This window comes from Stigmatopora argus, chromosome 7, assembly GCF_051989625.1.
Source record: "Stigmatopora argus isolate UIUO_Sarg chromosome 7, RoL_Sarg_1.0, whole genome shotgun sequence".
NCBI classification, from domain to species: Eukaryota; Metazoa; Chordata; class Actinopteri; order Syngnathiformes; family Syngnathidae; genus Stigmatopora; species Stigmatopora argus.
The window spans coordinates 15,017,271-15,037,936 of record NC_135393.1 but is presented as its reverse complement, the minus strand read 5'-3'; the positions used below and the strand labels follow the sequence as shown (position 1 = coordinate 15,037,936).

Sequence of the window (20,666 nt, the reverse complement as noted above, 5' to 3'; positions counted from 1 at the left end):
TTGCGCTGGATACTTCAGAATAAAACATGCATTTTAGTTCTTTTTTATTTTTATTGAGCATTTATAGAATGTCACCGATTTGCTAACAAATAACCCTTTTTTAAATCATAAACTTTTAATTTGAACTATCAAGTGTTTGGTCAACACTGCGATTTTTACAGTTATATACGTATCCCTAATCAAATAAAACAAATCTGGAAACTAAATTGAAATATTTAAAAGGAAATGTGAAGAAAAATGTAAATAAAATAATTACCTCCTCTAAAACAAGATTCCAAAAATAAGATGCCAAACTAAAATAGATAAATAATCACAAAATAGAAAAAAAAAAGTTTTTAAAAAAATATGTAAAGGAGGATAGGATGTTACTTTATAAAAAAAAATTTAAAAAGCAGAAACAGGGAAACTTAAAGAAAAAATAAATTATAATTTCTGAAAAAAAAAAAAAAAAGAGGACATGCAGGTTCAAAAGAAAAGAAAATGTAATCTCCCCAAAGATTCTCCATCACTTCTTGCCACCATCTTGCGGGTCCGTGTAGATGTCGGAGGGGGTCAACGGGCCGAAGCGGAGAAGCTGAAGATCCACATTTCCGCATCGCTCCTTCCGTACGAGAGATGCAGAGAAAAGATTTTCATTTTAAAATCCATTTTAACCCAGTTAAGCCATTACAGTCAGCAAATTTGAAAACTCAAGTCGCACAACACCAATTTAGGACCAAAAACCACAACCTTGTGCAGAGGCCACTGGTCCAGCGGGCTCCTGCACGGCGGCGGGGGCGGCGGGAGGGCCGGGTCGCCGGCTCCGGCGTAGGTGTCGTCGACGTAGCCCCGAGGCGAGCCTTTGATCAAGAAGGCCCCGCGGCGGTGGCGGCGGTAAAGCGCGCACGCCGTGGTCATTGAAATCAACAGCAGCGCGCTGAGCAGGAAGAAGAGCACGTAGACTCCCTTGGTCTCCCCCGACGGGCCCCCGTCACAATCTGCCGTAGAAACGCACGCATTTGTGAATTTAGAACGAGTCAAACCGGGACGGGGGGACGTGGTGCTGGCCACAGCTGGCGTGGTGACCTTTGGCCTTTGGGTCCACGCACACGGTCCCCCTCGGTCCCAAGTGCGACTCGTCCCGGAAGCCGTCTTTGCAGCGGCAGCGGTACGAGCCAAACTGGTCCAAGCAGTCGGCGTTGGCGTCGCACAGAGCCAGTTGCGTCCCGCATTCGTTGACGTCTGAGGTTTTGGGAGGGGGAAGAAAAATATTTTGTGGGTTTTATGGTTTGGAAGTTGAATACTGTTGTCCTTGGACAGAACTACAGTAATCCCTCATTTATCCCATCTTCACTACTTAGATTTTTTCCGCTATTAACTATTTAAAACAATCACTATACAGTAGTACCTCAACCTACGATCAGCTCTACCTACGACATGCTTGAGGTACGATGAAAATTTCGATCGAATAATTCGCCCGCGATGCGATCAAAATTTTGAGATGCGTCCAAGCCAGGTGGCCATGACATGAGGCTGTTTATCAGTCCGTGGGTTGTCATTACCTCCGACGGAGACGGATGCGACCGTGGCGTGGCGCGGGTTGGCGCCGCGTGCCACCGTTCGACCTAGCAGCTGGCGCAGGCCCCGGTGCACGGCGTCGTACACCTCGGTGCCCCCGCGACCCGCGTTCAGCCACATGATGTAAAGTTCTCCCAAACGAAGCCTGGAAAAGAAATTCCCCATTTCAGTTCAGTCCAGTCGCAAAGGGGGATGGCGTTCAAATATAAAATGGTCCCAGAAACTCCTGAGCTCAAGGTGCTAGCGTACAACCACAAAGTGCAAGAGGAACCCACCTTTTAATTCTTTTGAAGCTCAAGTTTAGCGGGATGCGAAGCCCATCAAGATGTTGGAGGACCTGAAGAACGGGGCGCCATTTATTAGACACTATTTAAACCAAATCAAAAAGAGAAGACGTAGGCCAAACCAGAGCTTTGATTGACTTCATGAGCGATTCATCCAAATGGTCTTGGCTCCTGTTGTGGTCCTGACTCATCTGAACCTCCAAGGACACTTCGAAAAGCCGATCTGCCCCAGGAAGACATGGTTGAGCGTGAAATTTGTAGAACTTGCAGTGGTTTTGATCCAAATTAAAAAAGGACTCACCACCAGGCTGATGGAGATCTTGAGAAGCATTCCAGACGTTGTCTGCAGCCAACACAAAATTGTGTTAATAAAACATGTACGTTAAACTAAAAACTTTCTGCTGTCAACATTTACGCATTCTTTGACGTCTACTAAACGCAGAAAGCAAAATGCTGAAATGACATCTGCTGCGAATTAGAAAACTATGATTTAATATGGCCCGCACAAGAAGCTAAAATCCAGCCTACAATCTGAGTCATTTTTCCGTTAGATTTTTTAAATGTTGAAATCAATGTAGAAAACTGTAAAATTCTAGTATTTGGTTTTATATATTACATAGTATTTTATTTTAAATCCAATAATCTAATGGAATGAATTGAAATTTGTTAATGGTGATTTTTAGGGCTTTCTTTAGACAGTGATAGACATCCGATTGTTTGTACAGACACCCAAAATGTTATATATTTTTTTTCAATTTGACTATTAAAATAGCTTTTGGAATGTATTTGTATACCTTCAGCAAAAAGGGTACTCACGCTTCCCATGGTGGTCCGAAAGCGACTCCATTTTGTTAGGATGTGAAAGAGTCCACCCAGGCAACTGTTCTTCAGAGGACACGGGTGTTTTGGTGGGCTCCATTTTGGTTCCTCCTGCTTCAGTTGGGAGATGTCGGGCATCCGCTTGGTGGACATCCCTGCGCTTGCCAGTTAAGTGGTGAAGGGGCTCGGGTAGATCCCAGAGCATTCGGGGTGTGCCTCTTTCCGTCCAGCTGGATTTGTATGGGGAGTCCGACAGCGTGGTCTCAGACCACGTGGGGTCCTGCGAATTGGGAGGCTGACAGGAAAAGGTCTCATTTTTACAATAAAATTCAAGCAAGTACTTTTAGGCCACAGAGTTCGGAACCAGGACAAAAAAAAAAAAAAAACATCTGGAACCATATCAAAGAGCAAAGGCTAAATCTGCATCTGAAAGTGTTTAAAAAAAATAAATAAAACAGGTAAAGTTAAGAGCAAATTCAAGAGATACGTCAGAAACCATTCAAAACAAGAAATCCAGACCCATGTCGATTGTAACAGTAGTACCAATCAAATAGCATATAAGCCGTACCCTCAATTCAGTCATTTTTTTCCCGGCAAATACGGTCATTTTTTTCCCAGAACTCACCTGAACGCCAACACTTTTCTTCAAAGACGAATCGCTAGCTTTATCGGAGTAATCCAACGATGTAAACACCGTAGCGGTGGGATGGCGCTCTCGCTCCAGTACCATCGGTCCGAACCCCGAGTCTCGAACGTCCGCCATCCCGTCGGCCACGAGGGGTCCGAAGGTACGGTAGCGCGCGTAGAATCCTCGGTACTGCTGAGCGGGGCGGCCGCCGATCAGCAGAATCACGTGCAGCGTGTCGGACCGGGACGTGTACGAGGCCTCGCGCCAGCACCCCCGCAGGACCCGGCGGGCGGCGGCGGCCTCGTTCACCTCCACCTGGTCCCGCTTCAGGTGGCATTCCTGGTCGGGAGTCAGGTCCTGTAGGTTGAGGTGGATCCGCTTGCCGGTCTGGGCCCGGATGGTCCAGTTGCACCACAAGGGGGGGTTGGCGCAAACATAGTCGGGGGAGAAGAAGTCGCCGCTTTGACCACCCAGACTTTGGTGGCAGCTTCTCAGGGCGAAGAACGCCGTCCCCCCGTCGCCTTCTGTACGCAACATTGTAAAAAAAATGGATAAATCACGAGTAAAACTCAAAATATGCCAAAACATAAGTGCATATTGTTAGATTACAACATTCAAACATGTCTTTTGGTTGCTACAGTTTAACATAACGTGAACCATAAGTTGTTTAGTTTGAAGTCTGTGTGACCCCAAAACTGCTTTTTGCGTCATATTACAAAAAAAAGAGGAAAAGGTCATAAAATGACAAGAAGAAAATTGGTAAGGTACTTACAAACATACTTGTCATAGAATAAGGAGCTTAGTATTGTTGGAATCACATTTGTACAGATTGTAATTGTACTCTATTATTATTATTATTTTAAATCACAGGCTATTGAATGATGGTAATAATTAGATGACAAAATGTAATCAATGCAGTGTCACTAAAATTTGAGGGTGATAGCATTCATGCTAGTTTCACCATATGAAAGAAATCGAGTTTTCGAAATGTGCCTGCATGAATAATTCCCAAATGTTGACTTTTTAACATCTCTTAAGGGTTAGGGGAGGTTTATTTATTTTATTTTTATTTATTTTTTATTACATAACCCAATATACCAATTCATTTTATCGATTTTTCCTCGTCATCTTGAACTCATTCCCTGACAATGACGATAGACGGGAATCCCACATAGTCAAAACGAATTGGACGTCTGTAGCCGTCAAAGGCTGATTCTAGTTGAAATAAACTTGAATTCTACCACTGTCAATGACATGAAATAAGTTTGAAATAATTATTTTTGACTGACCTGGGCTGTGTTTGGCTTCGTCTTCATACAACTGAAAACAACAACAACAAAAGAGCAGTGAACAATTGCACGCAAACTTGAGTCAAAAACGGCGTTCGTGTTTCCTTACTTGTGCCTTGCAGGAGGTCCACAAAGGTCCGAGCACGAAGCTCAGCACCAGCGCGTGACTTTTAAACGTCGCTATTTTGCCAGCAAACATTTGCATGAATTATGTTTTGTCTTATTGTGTTTTTTAATTTACCGAAAGGGTCGAGACGGAAGTGACGTCGCCTCTTCTTGTCGTTTGGAGGGAGCTCATTCCACGGGTGCACCTGCGTACAGCTGAGGCTCATCAGCGAGCTGATTGGCTGTTATGTCAAAAGGTTGCCACCAGGAGGAACCAGAGCGCAATTAGGAAAAAGTCAAGTTGTATTAAGTACAGTTAATGCATACAAAGTAACGTTATTTACATGGGTTTTTATTTCATATTTAATTAGAAAGCTATCAATGATAAGATGTTATCAACACTGTAGCCTTTATGAACTGTATCGACCTTTCTTAGCTTTTTGGAAATACTAAAATGCCGTTAATAATACGATACCCTCATTAATACGAATAGTAAATGAACAATAAATCAGTAATATGGTTTGGAGGTCACCCGGGAAATGTTGTGTTTTTCATTTTGCTTTAATTTTATTGAAGTGAATTTCCAAATGAACAACAAAATTTAGTCAAAACATGAAATTATGGTTTTTGGTCATGTATTAATATGAAAGTATCAAAAATACAATGCTAATTATTTGATGGTACATCATACGAGATAGGAGTTTCCTATTGTTGAATCATTTTTTTTTAATTAATACCACAGTAGCTTTATTAAAATGACAAGTATTCTGGATTGTATGGTTGCCTGTCAGTCCCGCATCTCCACTGTGGTCCACATCCTTAGCATCTCTTGCGGCGTGCAACCGCTAACCACCATCAGTTTACTGTTCACTTCCTGCTCGTCTTCGTAGTCGTCGTTTACGGGGCGCTTGGCAAAACCTGCATTTTTCTGTGGGACCAGACCTAGCTTGTGGAGACACAGACCCGTGTAGACGTCGTGGACCGGGAAAAGGAGGACGTACCGCGAGACTTGGTGAAGACGTAATGCCACCTCCCCGGAAAGTAGGAATTCCCCGGACACGGCGTACGGTGGATACGCTCCCGTGAACACGCTCGGCGGGACGAAATCGGGGCGTGTCGGGTCTACGGGTGGCCGTCCGTTGCCGATGACGTTACCGCTAAACAGTGAGTCGCTGCCGGCGCGGGCCCACGTCTCCAGGAAGTCCAAAATTTTGAGTGTGTGGACGAAGGTGTCGTCGCGGGCCTCGAAAACGAAGCGAGTCCGCGAGCAGTTGCGGTGGAACCAGCGTAGGAAGAGCGCCTCCTTCAGACTCAAGTTGAGGGGCGTGTCCCTGAACTCCCATTGGAGAAGATCCCCGTGAAGCTGGGCCTCTCGGGCTAGCATCCCTCGTAAATCCGGGTGGTGGTCCTCGGCCGGCGTCTGTCCCAGAAGGAAGACGGTGGCTACCGTGCGGTTGGCGAGGCGGCCGGCGCGACCCCACGTCTGCCGGATGGCCTGCCGCCGGACGAAATGCGGCACCAGAGACTTGACGGCCATCAGCAGGAAAAGATCTGCTCGTCGGCACCCCGGACCTGGAGCGTGAAGCACGTTGGATTCCCTGCAGTGCATGTAGAGCAGGAAGTCCTGGAGGGGGCGGGGCAGCGTGTTGTAGTCCCAGACCTGCCGAGAGATTTAATCGGGGGGGGCGTCCAACTCAGTTTGGTTCACGGGACACGTTCATGCTAACTAAATTGACATAGAAACAGTCATTTGCATATCAAATGGTTTTGTAACCTGAAAAATTTGTAAGTAGAAACAAAATTTGTAAGTAGAAACAAAATTTGTAAGTAGAGGCAAAATTTGTAAGTAGAGGCAAATGTGTAAGTAGAGGCAAATGTGTAAGTAGAGGCAAATGTGTAAGTAGAAACAAAATGTGTAAGTAGAAACAAAATTTGTAAGTAGAAACAAAATTTGTAAGTAGAGGCACCACTCAACCAGCCCAACCACGTAGAGTTCAAATCACCTGCGTGACAACTCCGCGGTCGGCTTCACACGAGTCCCGAGGCCCGCTCAAGTCCAAGCGGCGCTGCTCATAGTTCCAGAAGGACGGCCCCGACTGTCTCACGGGTGGCACCGGAACCAATGGGAGGAGTCTACTCCGGTCCTGGCGGACCTTCCAGCTCAGAACCACCACGATGCAGCAAACCAACACGTTGAGCAGAAGCAGCGCGCACGGCAAACAGCCAGTCCTTCTCGCTAAGACCGCCAAGTTGACGCCCAGCTGCACCTGAATAAACTGCGGGAACGCCGCGGGAGTTCCGGAAGGGCTTTCGGCTTTTTTCCCCAGCTCGGGCAACACGGGAACATTCGGGAACATGGTGAAGTCCTCTCGCGTGTGCTCCACATTTGGGCAGAAAGACTTGAAGAATGGCATTTTAGGGGTTGGCCTGGCAATGGCTCAACAAGGAATCACACGCTTCCAATCAGGAAGCCCGCCTGACGCTAAAGGCACCATGCTGATGATTAGCGCAAACGGCGTGATGGGAAAGTAGCTAACGCGACTGAATGGGTTTCTGTTTGGAAAAACACGCTGCCATGATTGACATGATTTGACAATTTCGGGTGTTCAATGCTAACAAGTATAGAAAAAAATGTGTTAACCCTTTCATAGACAGTGAACCGCTATTCAAAAGTGGACGCTATAGAACACGTGTCAAAATGAAGGCCCGGGGGCCAAATCTGGCCCGCCGCATCATTTTGTGTGGCCCGGGAAAGTAAATCATGAGTGCCGACTTTCTGTTTTAGGATCAAATTCAAATGAAGAGCATAGATGTATGTTAAATTTCCTGATTTTCCCCCTTTTAAATCAATGATTGTAAATTTTTAATCAATTTTTTCTGTGTTTTTAGTTCAAAAATCATTTTGTAAAATCTAAAAATGTATTAAAAAAAAGCTGAAGTAAACATTGTTTTAGGTCTATAAAAAACTGAATATTCCGGGATTTTAATTCCAGTTCTTTTAATCCATTTATAAAGAGTCTATCTAAGTTTATCTAAAATGGTCCGGCCCACATGAAAGCGAGTTGACGTTAACGCGGCCCGCGAACCAACCCGAGTCTGAAAGAAAAAGAACCATAACTATATAACTGGAGAAGAGAGGACGTGCTTGCCAGGTAATCTGCCATCTATGTGAAACACTTTCAAACCAAGGAAATTTAAGATCTTCAAGGCGGCTGCATCCAAACATTTAACAAAGGATTTTGCGTTCGACAATGAAGCATTTTAGCAGTATATAGATCAAATGACTGGTCATTTTAAAAAAGCTTTTTTTTTTTACAACGTAAGATTACGTTTAAAGAGGAAGTGACTATTTTTGATCATTAAAAAGACTGAATTAGCCTTTTTTTCCAATTCCTATCTTGTTATTTTTAATAATACATGTGAATTAGTACAATCTTAGCAAAAATGTATTTTAAAAATAGAGTTGGAGCTCCAATTTTTTTATATAGTATTTAACTCTTTGCATGCCATTAATAGTGATAGACGTCTAATTAAATTAAACCATTTTAACCATTTTAGTGCCAGTCAAAATTGATTGGACGCCTACTGCCGTCAATGGAAAACAATAAAATGAGTGCTCTATAGGGGTTAAAAATAAATAAAAAAAATAAAAAAGAAAATCATAATTTGTGCACGAAAGGGTTAAGCGGGAAAAAGTCATTCATGCTGAAATAACAACGTGTTTATTATGACGCATGATAACCCTTGAAGCTGACACAGAGACCAATCAGCAAGTTTGGTCCAGAAATTTGTCTCTCCAAAAAAAGTCTCATCTTGCCAGCAAATCTACGGAACGTTCCGGTTTGGCAGCCATGTTGGCGTCTCCAAGCACTGGTCCCACCTTCACCTTCACTTATCCAACTTCCTGCCTCTCCGCGGGCGTCACGTGCGCTGGACGATGGCCTCGATGGCAGCCTGGATGTCGGCCATCTTGTTTAGGACGTATTGTACGTTGTGGTCGTCCATCTCTACGCAAACAAAGTCCGACTCCTGGAAGACAAAAGATGGGGGAAACATAGAGGTGCTATTAAGTTCCATCCAAGTTGATGCGTTTAATATTTCAACGTAATTTGTTTAAAGCATATTTAGAAATTTTTTTGCTAAAAATCCTATTTATTTCCCAAGCAAATGAAAAATTTACACAGCATGTGCTAACAATATTTTTGATTTTTTTACCAAACATCCAACAGTATTTTAAATCCATCCATCAAACATGTAATTTTTTAATGTATTTTTATTTTTATTTTAAGTATGTCAATACATCCATTTGAAAATGTAGAAATAAAAACACCAATCCAATCAACATCAATATTGATGAAGCTTTTAACCCTTTGGGTGCCCAATGCTGGGAGAATTTATGCTACCCAAAAATTGCATTTTAATTATATTATATGATTTTTTTTTAGGTTGCGGAGAGCATTTGCCATCCAGATATACCAACATTAGCTTCCTGAGATCATTCATATATTTATTATGAATATTTTTGGGGGAAAATTGCAAACTTTTTGGAGTTTAAAAGCCCCCAAAATACCAGCAATATTTTCATCCGCATTCATCTTTTGTTAATGCTACCCAAAAATTGCATTTTACTGATATCATATGATTTTTTTTATGTTGTGGGGAACATTTTGCATCCAAATATACCAACATTAGCTTCCTGAGATCATTCATATATTTATTATGAATATTTTTTTGGGGAAATTGCAAACTTTTTGGAGTTTAAAAGCCAAAAAAATGCCAGCAAAATGTTCATCCGCATTCCTGTTTTGTTTATGCTACCCAAAAATAGCATTTTACTGATATTTGATTTTTTTTATGTTGTGGAGAACATTTTGCATCCAAATATACCAACATTAGCTGTTTCACATTCGTCTTTTGTTTACATTTGAACAGCTGATTTGAGACTTTTTAAATTTTGCAGTCAAAGGGTTATATAAATAGTACATATACATCATATAAATACATAAAATGAAAGTCAATGCTGATGATACGGTTTTAAAAATCAAAGGCCAAGTCAAACTCACCTGGCCGCTGCCCAGCTCCAACTCCAGCAGGGCGACGGGCGCGGCGGGCGTGGAGGGCGGCGGCCCTCCGCGGGCGACCGCCGTCTGCAGGTCCACTCTCCAAGACACGCCCTTGAGGGCGGGCTCCCAGCGGCTTTCCGCCAAGAGGCTGTCCCGCACGCGCCGGCGCTGACTTTTCCAGAAACGGGCCAGGGCGGCGGCCTGCTCCGGAGTGATGGCGCCTGCCCCCTGCTTGAGGGTCTGCGCCGTGAGGAAGGCCTCCAGTTGGGCGTGGTCCATGTCGGCCGTGGCAACGGACTGCGGGGACCAAAGCAAAATTCCAAGTCATTTTACTGACAGCGTTTCTCACATTGATAACATTTTTGTTTTTAACGCTTACGACATGTCGGTGTCAAAAGTGGCCGCTAGGGGGCTCGATACGGCCCACGGGATTGGAGTGCCTGTTGTGCTTAAGCTATGTGAGGTCAACAAAATTGTTCTTCTCTTTTACAATGCATTTGTATTCATATTTTTTTTCATTATATTCTAATTATTTATATTTGTAGATTTTTTTTATGACTCATTGTGTGGACTTGTTTTGACTGGAGTGCTTTGTTTTGGATAAATGGCAAAAGAAATTAACAAATAGACGTTTTTTTTCATTATTTAGAATTATTAATATATTTTTCGGATTCGTATTACTCATTGTGGGCATTGTTTTGTGAGCTTTATTGTGGAATAGCAAAAAGATAATTAACAAACACACCAAAAATTCAAATCGGACAATACCAATGATAGACAGTTAAACAACAAAAATAGTCAAAATAACGATTATAAACTCAGTATGCCCAAAAGGAGTGAAATGTAGCACAAGCTTGTCAAACGGCCTTCAGTTTGTAAAACTATTTTGTTTTGTTTTGCTTGAATTAGAGAAGAATTGGGGTTGTCTAACCTTAAGAAGCGCCTTCATTTTCTCGTACAAAACATTGAATTGTTGCTGTGTGGATTGTGGATAAAGTTGACTTTTCAGGAGATCCTCTGTCACGTCGCCGTTTTGGTAGAATATTTGCTGAGCGATGCCATTGAGCAGAGAAACCAACGAACTCTTGCCTGCCTCCGCTTCCGCCATCTTGGCTCACGTGACTCCAAGTTGTTGCTCATGGCGCACGGCATTATGGGAGTTGCTGTTTTTGTTTCTCTTGGTCGAACGCCTTGAAATGACGTGCGTAAAAAGCTAACACATGAACGTACTTGTTCCAAAATATATTTCTTTCACGTGAATGAAATATTTTTTTGTCATTTGTCCCAAAGTTGACATTTAAGGTTTTACAGAGTAATTAACCATTTTTTTGTATTTTTTAAAATCATAATAATAATTATCCCATATTATGTTATAATTAGATTTTGGTGAGTGTGGCTTAGGTGGACGTGCTAACCACACCTCGCTTTCATATTGTGTGAAAACATGTTTTGTTTTATTCTTGAAATAACTATCACAAATCTTACTCTATATTAATATAATATCATATCGTCATTTCTTATGAAACCTTAAGTGGAAATAGTTGGAGTGAATACAAAACAATAGAACAGGAATGAAGCAGAATATTTGAAAGCTTTATTGCTATTTGATACATCGGCAAAGCTAACTTAGCAATTAGCAACAAAAAAAAGCTAAGGAAGCTTGACGCAAAATGCCTCACTCATGACGTTGCCTGTCGTCAACCCCGTCCACGTCCCCGCCTACGACTCCCGCGCCCACCTGCCCTCCCGCGCCCACCTGCCCTCCCGCGCCCACCTACCCTCCCGCCCCACCTTCTGGGTTGACTCCATCGTCCGCGGGGGGCGCCGCCACGCCCGCGACGGGACTGAGCTGCATTCATCCGGCCCCCCTTTGGAGGGGCACTGCCCCGAGCCCGAGATGCGCCGGGCTGACGGCGAGGCGTGCCGGCCTTCCCACGAGGCCGCCGTCCTGGAGCTTTGGCGCCTTGGCTACGTTTTTTCTTGCCCTCCACACTTGCTCGCTGGCCTTCCTGCTTTTGCCCCTCCCTTCCTTTGCGGCGCTCGCTCGGCCCTCTTTCCCGAACGCTCCCCCATGCCGGTGGACCCGGGACCATGTCTTCCCAGTCGCTCGTGGCTTCTTCACCTTGGCCGAAATGGCCGTTTTGACTCGTCGGCGTGGCTTTGACCCACGGTGGCACCCGGGGGGCGAAAGCGCACGCGAGGTTTTCCCCCCGGCGCTTCCCGAGGCTCCTTTTTCCCCGGTTTCGCTGGTTACGTCCAGGCAAAGTTTGGCAGTCGCTCGGTTTGTCGTTTTTCTCATAACACCAAGGCGTGACCTCGTTGTCAGAAGAACAGCTATGGCAGACCATGTTCCCGTTGTTTGTGATCCTGTCACATCGGAATACGTTTTGGAGACCACCTTGGCCCAGAGAGTTCCCCAGACGCTCGAGGGCGGACTTCTTCTCTTCAGCGGTGAAAGCATTTGATCGGGAATTCTTGGGCGCGAAAACTTGCGAGAAGACCACGGCGTAATTATCCCATTCCGTGATGGCCTTCGTCAAGCTCAGGATGCTCCGCGCGTGCTTTTCGGCGGTGCATTGGTCAGTGCAGGGTGACGCGTAGACGTAGAATAGCAAAAAGCCCGACTTGTCCTTATTCTTGGCCCATTCGTTGAACTCCTTCAGAACCCGGTACTCGGCGTGATCTGCCGCGTGGCCTTTCACGGCATTTGGGCAGTTTTCTTGCACGTATCGCCACGTTATTTTAGCTTCGGTGTGCCTAGAATTTGGGTACTTTTTCGCGCAAACTTCCCTACACTTACTAACAACATCTTCCCACGGCACCCGGGCGTTGGGACAGTAATTCAGCGCTTTTTCCAAATTGAGAACGATGGCGGCCACCACGTCACGGTTAGAGAAGACTTCGCAATTCAACATTGCTTTCTTCGCGCCGTCCAAGTCCACTTGGCTGGGATCGTACGTGTCGGATATTGCGTCGCGCGGGATGTTGACAGCCAGACTGAACATGGGAAGCGTTCGGCTAGAGGAAACACGCAATTTAACTTTTGATATTTTCAAACAATGTCGGCATCAGTGTCCTAATGCCCGCAAATTGGTGATCTTCTACTTACCCTATTTGACGGTTCAACCTGCAGAGACAAAAAATGTGGTGGTCAAAGCAGCGACAAAGTCTACCAGTTGTTCCCGGAAGCGAAACCCACATACTTTTTGAGAATGGGCGTCACCAGCGTCGCTATGTCGTTCGTAGCGATGGTTGCCGTCCTTCCCGTCGCCGTCGCCGCCAAGAGCAGCAGCAGCAGACGCCAAGGCATCTTTGCCATCTGGACACGTACAAAAGTATGGGTGGACGTTTTATAGGCAGCCCACTATTCGAGTTTGAACCCTTTTAGGGATTGTGGTCACCTCATCAAAAGCTAGCTCAATGTATTGTGGTATTTAATTTAAAAAATAAATTTAAAAAAATGGAAATTGACATTGAAAACACCTACTAACGGCAAAAGACGTCCAATTTACTTCAAATTCAGAGTTCAAATAAGTTGGACGTCAATTTCCGTCAATGGCAGCCGAAGAGACAAACTGTGCTATGACCAAGCGAAACAAAAAATAAAATTCCTAAAGCAAAATGTAAGTAATTGACATTTTTTTCAATTTATTACAATTAGTTTGAATAGAATTTTTCAATTTTTTTCAACATATTTCTTATTTCTAACCATTAACAATGAGAATTAACACAAAAATCTCAATAAACACCAAAAAAGAAAATGCACAGCCATAACAAAATAAATAATTAAACACACCTGTAGACAATTTACAACACATGGACACATGAAAATGCATGACACAATAACAAATCTATGGAAATCATGAAAATTTAGCTTCAAATAAGAAAATGAATGGAAAAAAATAGGATTTAATAAAACGTGAATAAAGAATTAGCATGTAATCATTCATTTTGAAGAGAAGGACTTTACCTAACAATGCGAAGACGTCGTGTATGAAACAGGAAATGGAGTCAAATAAGGAACATGGGCTAACTCATTAGCATGCATTAGCATATCTTTTATCAAAGCAGAAGTAGAAAAATGTTTTCATCTTCCGTGCGGTCAAAAGAATGCGTGCGAAAGAGAGCCAAGTCACGATGATTTGCACGTAAAATACTCGACATCAAAACGCAAGCTACGCCTCGATGGGACATTGAATGCTGTTTGTTTCTGAAGACTATGACATATTTTATTAAAATATGTCATAGTCTTCAGTTGCTGTTTTTGTTTCTCTTGGTCGAACGCCTTGAAATGACTTGAAAAGCTAACACATGAACGTACTTGTTCCAAAATATATTTCTTTCACGTGTTTTTTTTTACACAAATGGATGAAATAAAATTGATATTTAAGGTTTTATTGATTAATTCCTCATTTTTTTGTATTTTTTTAAAATCATAACAGTAATTATCGCATATTATATTATAATTAATGCTAACCACACCTCGCTTTCATATTGTGTTAAAACATGTTTTGTTTTATTCTTGAAATAACTATCGCAAATCTTACTCTATACTAATATAAAATTATATCGTCATTTCTTATGAAACCTTTAGTGGAAATAGTTGGAGTGAATACAAAAAACTAGAACAGGAATGAAGCAGAATATTTGAAAGCTTTATTGCTATTTGATACATCAGCAAAGCTAGCTTAGCATTTAGCACACAAAAGAAGCTAAGGAAGCTTGACGCAAAATGCCTCACTCATGACGTTGCCTGTCGTCAACCCCGTCCAAGTCCCCGCCTACGACTCCCGCGGCCACCTGCCCTCCCGCGCCCACCTGCCCTCCCGCCCCGCCTTCTGGGATGACTCCCTGCGACGGGACTGAGCTGCATTCATCCGGCCCCCCACTGGTGCTCGCTGCCTTTCATGCTTCTCCCGCTCCCTTCCTTTCCGGCGCTCACTCGGCCCTCTTTCCCGATCCGAAATGTCCGCTTTGAATCGCTTTGACGCACGGTGGTACCTAAGGGGCGACAGTGCACGCGTGTTTTTTTCCCCGGCGCTTCCCGAGGCTCCTTTTACCCAATTTCGCTTGTTACCCCCAAGCGAAATTTGGACGTTGTAGTCATAACACAAAGGCGTGACATCGCCGCCAGAAGAACAGCTATGGCAGACCCTCTTCCCGTTGTTTGTGATCTCGTCGCACCGGAATAAGTTTTGGAGACCACCCAGAGACATCCCCAGACGCTTGAGGGCGGACTTCCTCCTCTCTAATGGGGACTTCCTCCTCTCTAATGGGGACTTCCTCCTCGTTAATGCGGACTTCCTCCTCTCCAATGGGGACTTCCTCCTCTTTAATGGGGACTTCCTCTTTTCAGCGGTGAAAGCATTTGATCGGGAATTCTTGGGCTTGAAAATTTTCGAGAAGACCATGGCGTGCTTCTCCCATCCCGTGATGGCCTTCACCAAGCTCAGGATGCTCCGCGCGTGATTTTTGTGGGTGCATTGGTCGGTGCAAGGTGACGCATAGACGTAGAATAGCAACAGGCCCGACTTGTCCTTACCCTCGGCCCAGCTCTGGAACCTCTCCAGAACCCGGTACTCGGCGTGATCTGCCGCGTGGTCTTTCACGGCCTCTGGGCAGTGTTTTTCCACGTATCGCCACGTTATGTGATCTTTCTTACAGTTTATCAGAACATCTTCCCACGGCACCAGGGCGTCGGGACAGTATTTCAGAACGTTGTCCCACTTGAGAAGGGTGGCGGCCACCACGTCGCGGTTAGAGTCGACTTCGCAATCTAGCAAGGCTTTCTTCACGCCGTCCAAGTTCACTCGGTTGGGATCGTACGTGTTGGATATTGGGTCGCACGGGATGTTGACAGCCAGACTGAACATGGGAAGCCTTCCGCTAGAGGAAACACGCAATTTAACTTTGGATATTTTCAAACAATGTCGGCGTCAGTGTCCTAACGCCTGCAAATTGGTGATCTTCTTTTACTTACCTTTGACTGCCCAACCTGCAGAGACAAAAAAATGTGGCGGTCAAAGCAGCGACAAAGTCTACTAGTTGTTCCTGGAAGCGAAACCCACGTACTTGTCAAGAATGCTTGTCACCAGCGTCGCCAAGTCGTTCGGAGCGATGGTCGCGTTGCACCTTGCCGTCACTGACTGTCCCGTCGCCTTTGCCGCAAAGAACAGCAGCAGCAGCAGCAGACGCCAAGGCATCTTTGCTATCTGGACACGTCCAAAAGTATGGGTGGACGTTTTATAGGTAGCCCACAATTCAAGTTTGAACCCTTTTAGGGACTGTGGTCACCTAATGAAAAGCTAGCTCAATGTATTGTGGTATTTAGTAAAATAATAATAATTGAAAATTGACATTGAAAACACCCATTTCTTTCAACTCAGAGTTAAAATAAGTTGGACGTCAATTTTCGTCAATTGCAGCCAAAGAGACAAACCGTGCTATGACCAAGCGAAACAAAAAATCAAATTCCTACAGCAAAATGTAAATAATTGAATTTTTTTTAAATGTATTACATTTAGTTTGAATTGTTCAAATTTTTAAACATATTTTTCATTTCTAACCTTCAGCTGCTTTAACAAAGAGATTTAACACACACAAATCTCAATAAACACCAAAAAAGAAAATGTACAGCTATAACAAAATGAATAATTAAGCACACCTGTAGACAATTTACAACACATGGACACATGAAAATGCATGACACAATAACACATCTATGGAAATCATGAAAATTTAGCTTCAAATAAGAAAATGAATGGAAAAAATAGGATTTAATAAAACGAGAATAAAGAATTAGCATGTAATCGTTCATTTTGGAATGAAGGATTTGACTTATTTACCTAAGAGAGCGAAGACGTCTTGTATATGAAACAGGAAATGGAGCCAAATAAATAACATGGGCTAACTCATTAGCATGCATTAGCATATCTTGTATCAAAGCAGAAATAGAAAAATGTTTCAATCTTCCGTGCGGTCGAAAGAATGCGTGCAAAAGAGAGCCAAGTCACGATGATTTGCACGTAACATACTCGACGTCAAAACGCAAGCTACGCTTTGATGGGACACATTGAATGCTGTTTGTTACTAATTACTGATTGTTGCTAAGATACTAATTCTGGGTGAGGAATCCAAAAACAGATCACAATTTTTCTATATAGTAACTATAGTTTTCTTCACATGTTACCGAGTCACTATGTTGTTCCAGTCTTGTATTCCACATAAGTTTTTTTTAATGGGTAGCCCAAGATAAATAGATAAAAATGGGCCACTTCTATGTTCAGTCCTTTGAATAGTAGGATATTTGCTCAAATCTACAGAAGATAAAAGAAAAGAAAAAAAATCTGTCCACGATTTTGACTTCAAAGTCTGTATTCTGACTTTTCACAGAATTTTGAAAAAAATCAGAACTCTGACTTCATTGTTTGGATTCTGAGATTTGGGCAAAACTACGACTCTAAAGTCAGAATCCTGACTTCATTATCTTAATAATTAATTAATAATAATTAATATTTTTTCCCTTCAGCAGCCCTAATGTTGTCCGTTAGAATAGCTGAATCACAATTCATTTGTGTTCAGCAATATTTTACCCCAATCAAAAAAATCTAGTACTAATGACCGTCCAGACATCTCAGGTAGCAGCTGCTGGTGGTTTTCTTGAACCGCTTGACGTCCTCCACTTCCACTTCCTCTTCTCGCATGTCTGCGGAGGGCAAAGACGGCGCCGTTGACGGCACTTCGGGTCCCACGTCAGCCTGTTCCGAACCCGCGTACCCTGGGATAGTGGCTGGCGTGCGGCGTCAGGTTCTTGAAGGCCCACTGGATGTTCTGGTGCGTAAAGGCCAGCTGGAGCGTGGCGGGCAGCATGCTGCGGTTAAACAGCACCACCTCCTGGTCGTCGTGGTCGGCCAGGATGTCATTGAAGGCGATGTTCTTGGTCACGGCCGGATTCTGCACCACCAGCAAATCGGACAATACCAATGATAGACAGCGAAACAACAAAAATAGTCAAAATAATGATTAGAAACTCAGTATGCCCAAAAGGAGTGAAATGAAGCACAAGCTTGCTCATGGCGCACGGCATTGTGGGAGTTGCTGTTTTTGTTTCTCTTGGTCAAACGCCTTGAAATGACTTGGAAAGCTAACACATGAATGTATACTTGTTCCAAAATATATTTCTTTCATGTGTTTTTCTACACAACTGGATGAAATAAAGTTGATATTTAAGGTTTTACTGAGTAATTCCTATTTTTTTTGTATTTTTTGAAATCATAATAGTAATTATCGCATATTATATTATAATTAGTGGCTAAGCATACCTCCCTTTCATATTGTGTTAAAACATGTTTTGTTTTATTCTTGAAATAACTATCAAAAATCTTCCTCTATATTAATATAATATTATATCGTCATTTCTTATGAAACCTTTAGTGGAAATAGTTGGAGTGAATACAAAAAAAAATAGAACAGGAATGAAGCAGAATATTTGAAAGCTTTATTGCTATTTGATACATCAGCAAAGCTAGCTTAGCATTTAACACAAAAAAAAGCTAAGGAATCTTGACGCAAAATGCCTCACTAATGACGTTGCCTGTCGTCAACCCCCCCCACCTGCCCCGCCTTCTGGGTTGACTCCCTGCGACGGGACTGAGCTGCATTCATCCAGCCCCCCTCTGAAGGGGTACTGGGCTCTGGCTACGTTTTTTCTTGCCCTCCTCATTTGCTCGCTGGCCTTCTTGCTTTTGCCCCTCCCCTCTTTCCTGGACGCTCCCCCATGCCGGTGAACCTGGGACCATGTCTTCCCAGTCGCTCGTGGCTTCTTCACCTTGGCCGAAATGGCCGTTTTGACTCGTCGATGTGGCTTTGACCCGCGATGGCACCCGGGGGGCGACAGCGGACGTGTGGTTTTCCCCCCGGCGCTTCCCAAGGCTCCTTTTTCCCCGGTTTCGCTCGTTACGTCCAGGCAAAGTTTGGGAGTCGCTCGGTTGGACGCTGTCATCATAACACCAACGCGTGACCTTGCCGCCAGAAGAACAGCTCTGGCAGACCATCATGTGTTTGATCCAGTTGCATCGGAATACGTTTCGGAGACCACCCACAGACTCCCCCAGACGCTGGAGGGCGAGCTTCCTCTCTGATGGGTAATCTTCCAATTCTTTCTTGGGCTTGAAAACTTTCGAGAAGACCACGGCGTACTTCTTCCATACCGTGATGGCCTGTGCCAATTTCAGGATGCTCCGCGCGTGATTTTTGACGGTGCATTGGTCGATGCAGGGTGACGCGTAGACGTAGAATAGCAACAGGCCCGACTTGTCCTTATCCTCGGCCCAGCTCTGGAACTTCTTCAGAACCCGGTACTCGGCGTGATCTGCCGCGTGGTCTTTCACAGCATTTGAGCAGTTTTCTTGCACGTATCGCCACGTTATTTTAGCTTCGGTGTGCCCAGAATTTGGCCACTTTTTCGCGCAAACTTGCCTACAGTTACTCACAACATCTTCCCACAGCACCTGGCTGTCGGGACAGTAGTCCATCAAATAGGGCCACTTGAGAAGGGTGGCGGCCACCACGTTGTCATTAACGTGGACTTCGCAATCCAGCACGGCTTTCTCCACGGCGTCCAAGTTCACTCGGTTGGGATCGTACGTGTCGAATCCTGGGCCGCGCGGGATGTTGACAGCCAGACTGAACATGGGAAGCCTTCCGCTAGAGGAAACACGCAATTTAACTTTTGATATTTTCAAACAATGTTGGCGTCAGTGTCCTAACACCCGCAAATTGGTGATCTTCTTCTACTTACTTTATCTTTATTTGACTGTCCAACCTGCAGAGACAAAAAAATGTGGAGGTCAAAGCAGCGACAAAGTCTACCAGTTGTTCCTGGAAGCAAAACCCACGTACTTGTTGCGAATGAGCGCCACCAGCGTCGCTAAGTCATTCGGAGCGATGGTCGGGTTGCACCTTCCCGTCGCCGTCGCCGCCAAGAGCAGCAGCAGCAGACGCCAAGGCATCTTTGCCATCTGGACACGTACAAAAGTATGGGTGGACGTTTTATAGGCAGCCCACTATTCGAGTTTGAACCCTTTTGGGGATTGTGGTCACCTTATCAAAAGCTAGCTCAATGTATTGTGGTATTTAGTTTAAAAAATAATAATTAAAAAATGGAAATTGACATTGAAAACACCTATTTATTTCAACTCAGAGTTAAAATAAGTTGGACGTCTATTTTCGTCAATAGCAGCCGAAGAGACAAACTATGTGCTATGACCAAGCGAAACAAAAAATAAAAGTCCTACAGCAAAATGTAAATAATTGAAATTGTATAATTAGTTTGAATTGAATTGTTCAAATTTTTAAACATTTTTCATTTCTAACCTTCAGCTGCTTTAACAAAGAGAATTAACACACACAAATCTCAATAAACACCAAAAAAGAAAATGGACCGCCATAACAAAATGAATAATTAAGCACACCTGAAGACAATTTACTACACACGAAAATGCATGAAAGATGAATCATGAAAATTTAGCTTCAACTAAGCAAATGAATGGGAAAAAAATCCAATCTAATAAAACGTGAATAAAGAATTAGCATGTAATCATTCATTTTGAAGAGAAGGATTTTACCTAACAGAGCGAAGACGTCTTGTATATGAAACAGGAAATGGAGCCAAATAAATAACATGGGCTAACTCATTAGCATGCATTAGCATATCTTGTATCAAAGCAGAAATGAAAAAAATGATTCTTCCGTGCGGTCCAAAGAACGCGTGCGAATGAGAGCCAAGTCACGATGATTTGCAGATGAAACGTCAAGATAATTAATTGACAAAGAAGCTGTCAGAGGAACAACAACAAAAAACTTTTAAACACAAACATGCAAATTGTTATTATAATTTGTACTTTTTGAAAAGACAATTTGG

General features: G+C 43.6%; 5 protein-coding genes across 9 annotated transcripts; all 5 read right to left on the bottom strand.

Annotated features, from left to right (window-relative positions):
- Window positions 1-94: 94 nt before the first annotated feature.
- Window positions 95-4,868, bottom strand: LOC144077340 (uncharacterized). 3 transcript variants are annotated; one of them, XM_077605003.1, is made up of 11 exons: window positions 4,687-4,868; window positions 4,578-4,608; window positions 3,286-3,812; window positions 2,658-2,955; window positions 2,143-2,184; window positions 1,964-2,064; window positions 1,833-1,894; window positions 1,542-1,702; window positions 1,066-1,221; window positions 727-977; window positions 95-601 (listed from the first exon to the last, which is right to left on the bottom strand). In XM_077605003.1, the coding sequence occupies exons 1-11, from the start codon at window positions 4,780-4,782 to the stop codon at window positions 506-508; spliced, it is 1,821 nt and encodes a 606-aa protein (XP_077461129.1). In that variant the 5' UTR covers window positions 4,783-4,868; the 3' UTR covers window positions 95-505. The 3 variants fall into 3 exon arrangements, with proteins under 3 accessions (XP_077461129.1, XP_077461130.1, XP_077461131.1); XM_077605004.1 differs by having other exon boundaries at window positions 730-977; window positions 4,687-4,867; XM_077605005.1 differs by lacking the exon at window positions 1,066-1,221.
- A 464-nt stretch (window positions 4,869-5,332) lies between these two features.
- b3gnt2a (UDP-GlcNAc:betaGal beta-1,3-N-acetylglucosaminyltransferase 2a) lies at window positions 5,333-7,043 on the bottom strand. The gene is made up of 2 exons (XM_077605661.1): window positions 6,686-7,043; window positions 5,333-6,342 (listed from the first exon to the last, which is right to left on the bottom strand). Exons 1-2 carry the CDS (start codon window positions 7,037-7,039, stop codon window positions 5,470-5,472), a joined length of 1,227 nt encoding a protein of 408 aa, XP_077461787.1. The 5' UTR covers window positions 7,040-7,043; the 3' UTR covers window positions 5,333-5,469.
- A 1,342-nt stretch (window positions 7,044-8,385) lies between these two features.
- Window positions 8,386-10,889, bottom strand: commd1 (copper metabolism (Murr1) domain containing 1). Its single transcript, XM_077605490.1, has 3 exons — window positions 10,677-10,889; window positions 9,746-10,042; window positions 8,386-8,711 (listed from the first exon to the last, which is right to left on the bottom strand). Exons 1-3 carry the CDS (start codon window positions 10,851-10,853, stop codon window positions 8,604-8,606), a joined length of 582 nt encoding a protein of 193 aa, XP_077461616.1. The 5' UTR covers window positions 10,854-10,889; the 3' UTR covers window positions 8,386-8,603.
- A 1,626-nt stretch (window positions 10,890-12,515) lies between these two features.
- Window positions 12,516-16,619, bottom strand: LOC144077128 (uncharacterized). 3 transcript variants are annotated; one of them, XM_077604628.1, is made up of 6 exons: window positions 15,818-16,336; window positions 15,726-15,740; window positions 15,288-15,631; window positions 12,949-13,064; window positions 12,855-12,872; window positions 12,516-12,763 (listed from the first exon to the last, which is right to left on the bottom strand). In XM_077604628.1, exons 1-6 carry the CDS (start codon window positions 15,946-15,948, stop codon window positions 12,635-12,637), a joined length of 753 nt encoding a protein of 250 aa, XP_077460754.1. In that variant the 5' UTR covers window positions 15,949-16,336; the 3' UTR covers window positions 12,516-12,634. The 3 variants fall into 3 exon arrangements, with proteins under 3 accessions (XP_077460754.1, XP_077460753.1, XP_077460752.1); XM_077604627.1 differs by lacking the exons at window positions 12,516-12,763; window positions 12,855-12,872; window positions 12,949-13,064 and adding an exon at window positions 16,591-16,619 and having other exon boundaries at window positions 14,386-15,631; window positions 15,818-15,957; XM_077604626.1 differs by lacking the exons at window positions 12,516-12,763; window positions 12,855-12,872; window positions 12,949-13,064 and having other exon boundaries at window positions 14,386-15,631; window positions 15,818-16,148.
- Window positions 16,620-18,232: 1,613 nt separating this feature from the next.
- LOC144077129 (uncharacterized) lies at window positions 18,233-20,590 on the bottom strand. The gene is made up of 4 exons (XM_077604629.1): window positions 20,371-20,590; window positions 19,646-19,764; window positions 19,545-19,568; window positions 18,233-19,450 (listed from the first exon to the last, which is right to left on the bottom strand). Exons 2-4 carry the CDS (start codon window positions 19,762-19,764, stop codon window positions 18,406-18,408), a joined length of 1,188 nt encoding a protein of 395 aa, XP_077460755.1. The 5' UTR covers window positions 20,371-20,590; the 3' UTR covers window positions 18,233-18,405.
- Between the last annotated feature and the right edge of the window lie 76 nt (window positions 20,591-20,666).

What these genes read in the sequence shown, in the direction of transcription:
- b3gnt2a (XM_077605661.1), bottom strand. Translation starts at nt 7,039, where the DNA reads ATGTTCCCGAATGTTCCCGTGTTGCCCGAGCTGGGGAAAAAAGCCGAA. An exon ending in ACCGCGGAGTTGTCACGCAG is followed by an intron (nt 6,343 to 6,685) that starts GTGATTTGAACT and finishes ATCTCTCGGCAG; the next exon opens with GTCTGGGACTACAACACGCT.
- LOC144077128 (XM_077604627.1), bottom strand. Translation starts at nt 15,948, where the DNA reads ATGCCTTGGCGTCTGCTGCTGCTGCTGCTGTTCTTTGCGGCAAAGGCG.
- LOC144077129 (XM_077604629.1), bottom strand. Translation starts at nt 19,764, where the DNA reads ATGGCAAAGATGCCTTGGCGTCTGCTGCTGCTGCTCTTGGCGGCGACG. An exon ending in GTGGCGCTCATTCGCAACAA is followed by an intron (nt 19,569 to 19,645) that starts GTACGTGGGTTT and finishes TTGTCTCTGCAG; the next exon opens with GTTGGACAGTCAAATAAAGA. An exon ending in GACAGTCAAATAAAGATAAA is followed by an intron (nt 19,451 to 19,544) that starts GTAAGTAGAAGA and finishes TGTTTCCTCTAG; the next exon opens with CGGAAGGCTTCCCATGTTCA.
- LOC144077340 (XM_077605003.1), bottom strand. Translation starts at nt 4,782, where the DNA reads ATGCAAATGTTTGCTGGCAAAATAGCGACGTTTAAAAGTCACGCGCTG. An exon ending in CGAAGCCAAACACAGCCCAG is followed by an intron (nt 3,813 to 4,577) that starts GTCAGTCAAAAA and finishes TGTTGCGTACAG; the next exon opens with AAGGCGACGGGGGGACGGCG. An exon ending in AGTGGCCTCTGCACAAGGTT is followed by an intron (nt 602 to 726) that starts GTGGTTTTTGGT and finishes CTCGTACGGAAG; the next exon opens with GAGCGATGCGGAAATGTGGA.
- commd1 (XM_077605490.1), bottom strand. Translation starts at nt 10,853, where the DNA reads ATGGCGGAAGCGGAGGCAGGCAAGAGTTCGTTGGTTTCTCTGCTCAAT. An exon ending in AAATGAAGGCGCTTCTTAAG is followed by an intron (nt 10,043 to 10,676) that starts GTTAGACAACCC and finishes TGGTCCCCGCAG; the next exon opens with TCCGTTGCCACGGCCGACAT. An exon ending in TGGAGCTGGGCAGCGGCCAG is followed by an intron (nt 8,712 to 9,745) that starts GTGAGTTTGACT and finishes TTTGTCTTCCAG; the next exon opens with GAGTCGGACTTTGTTTGCGT.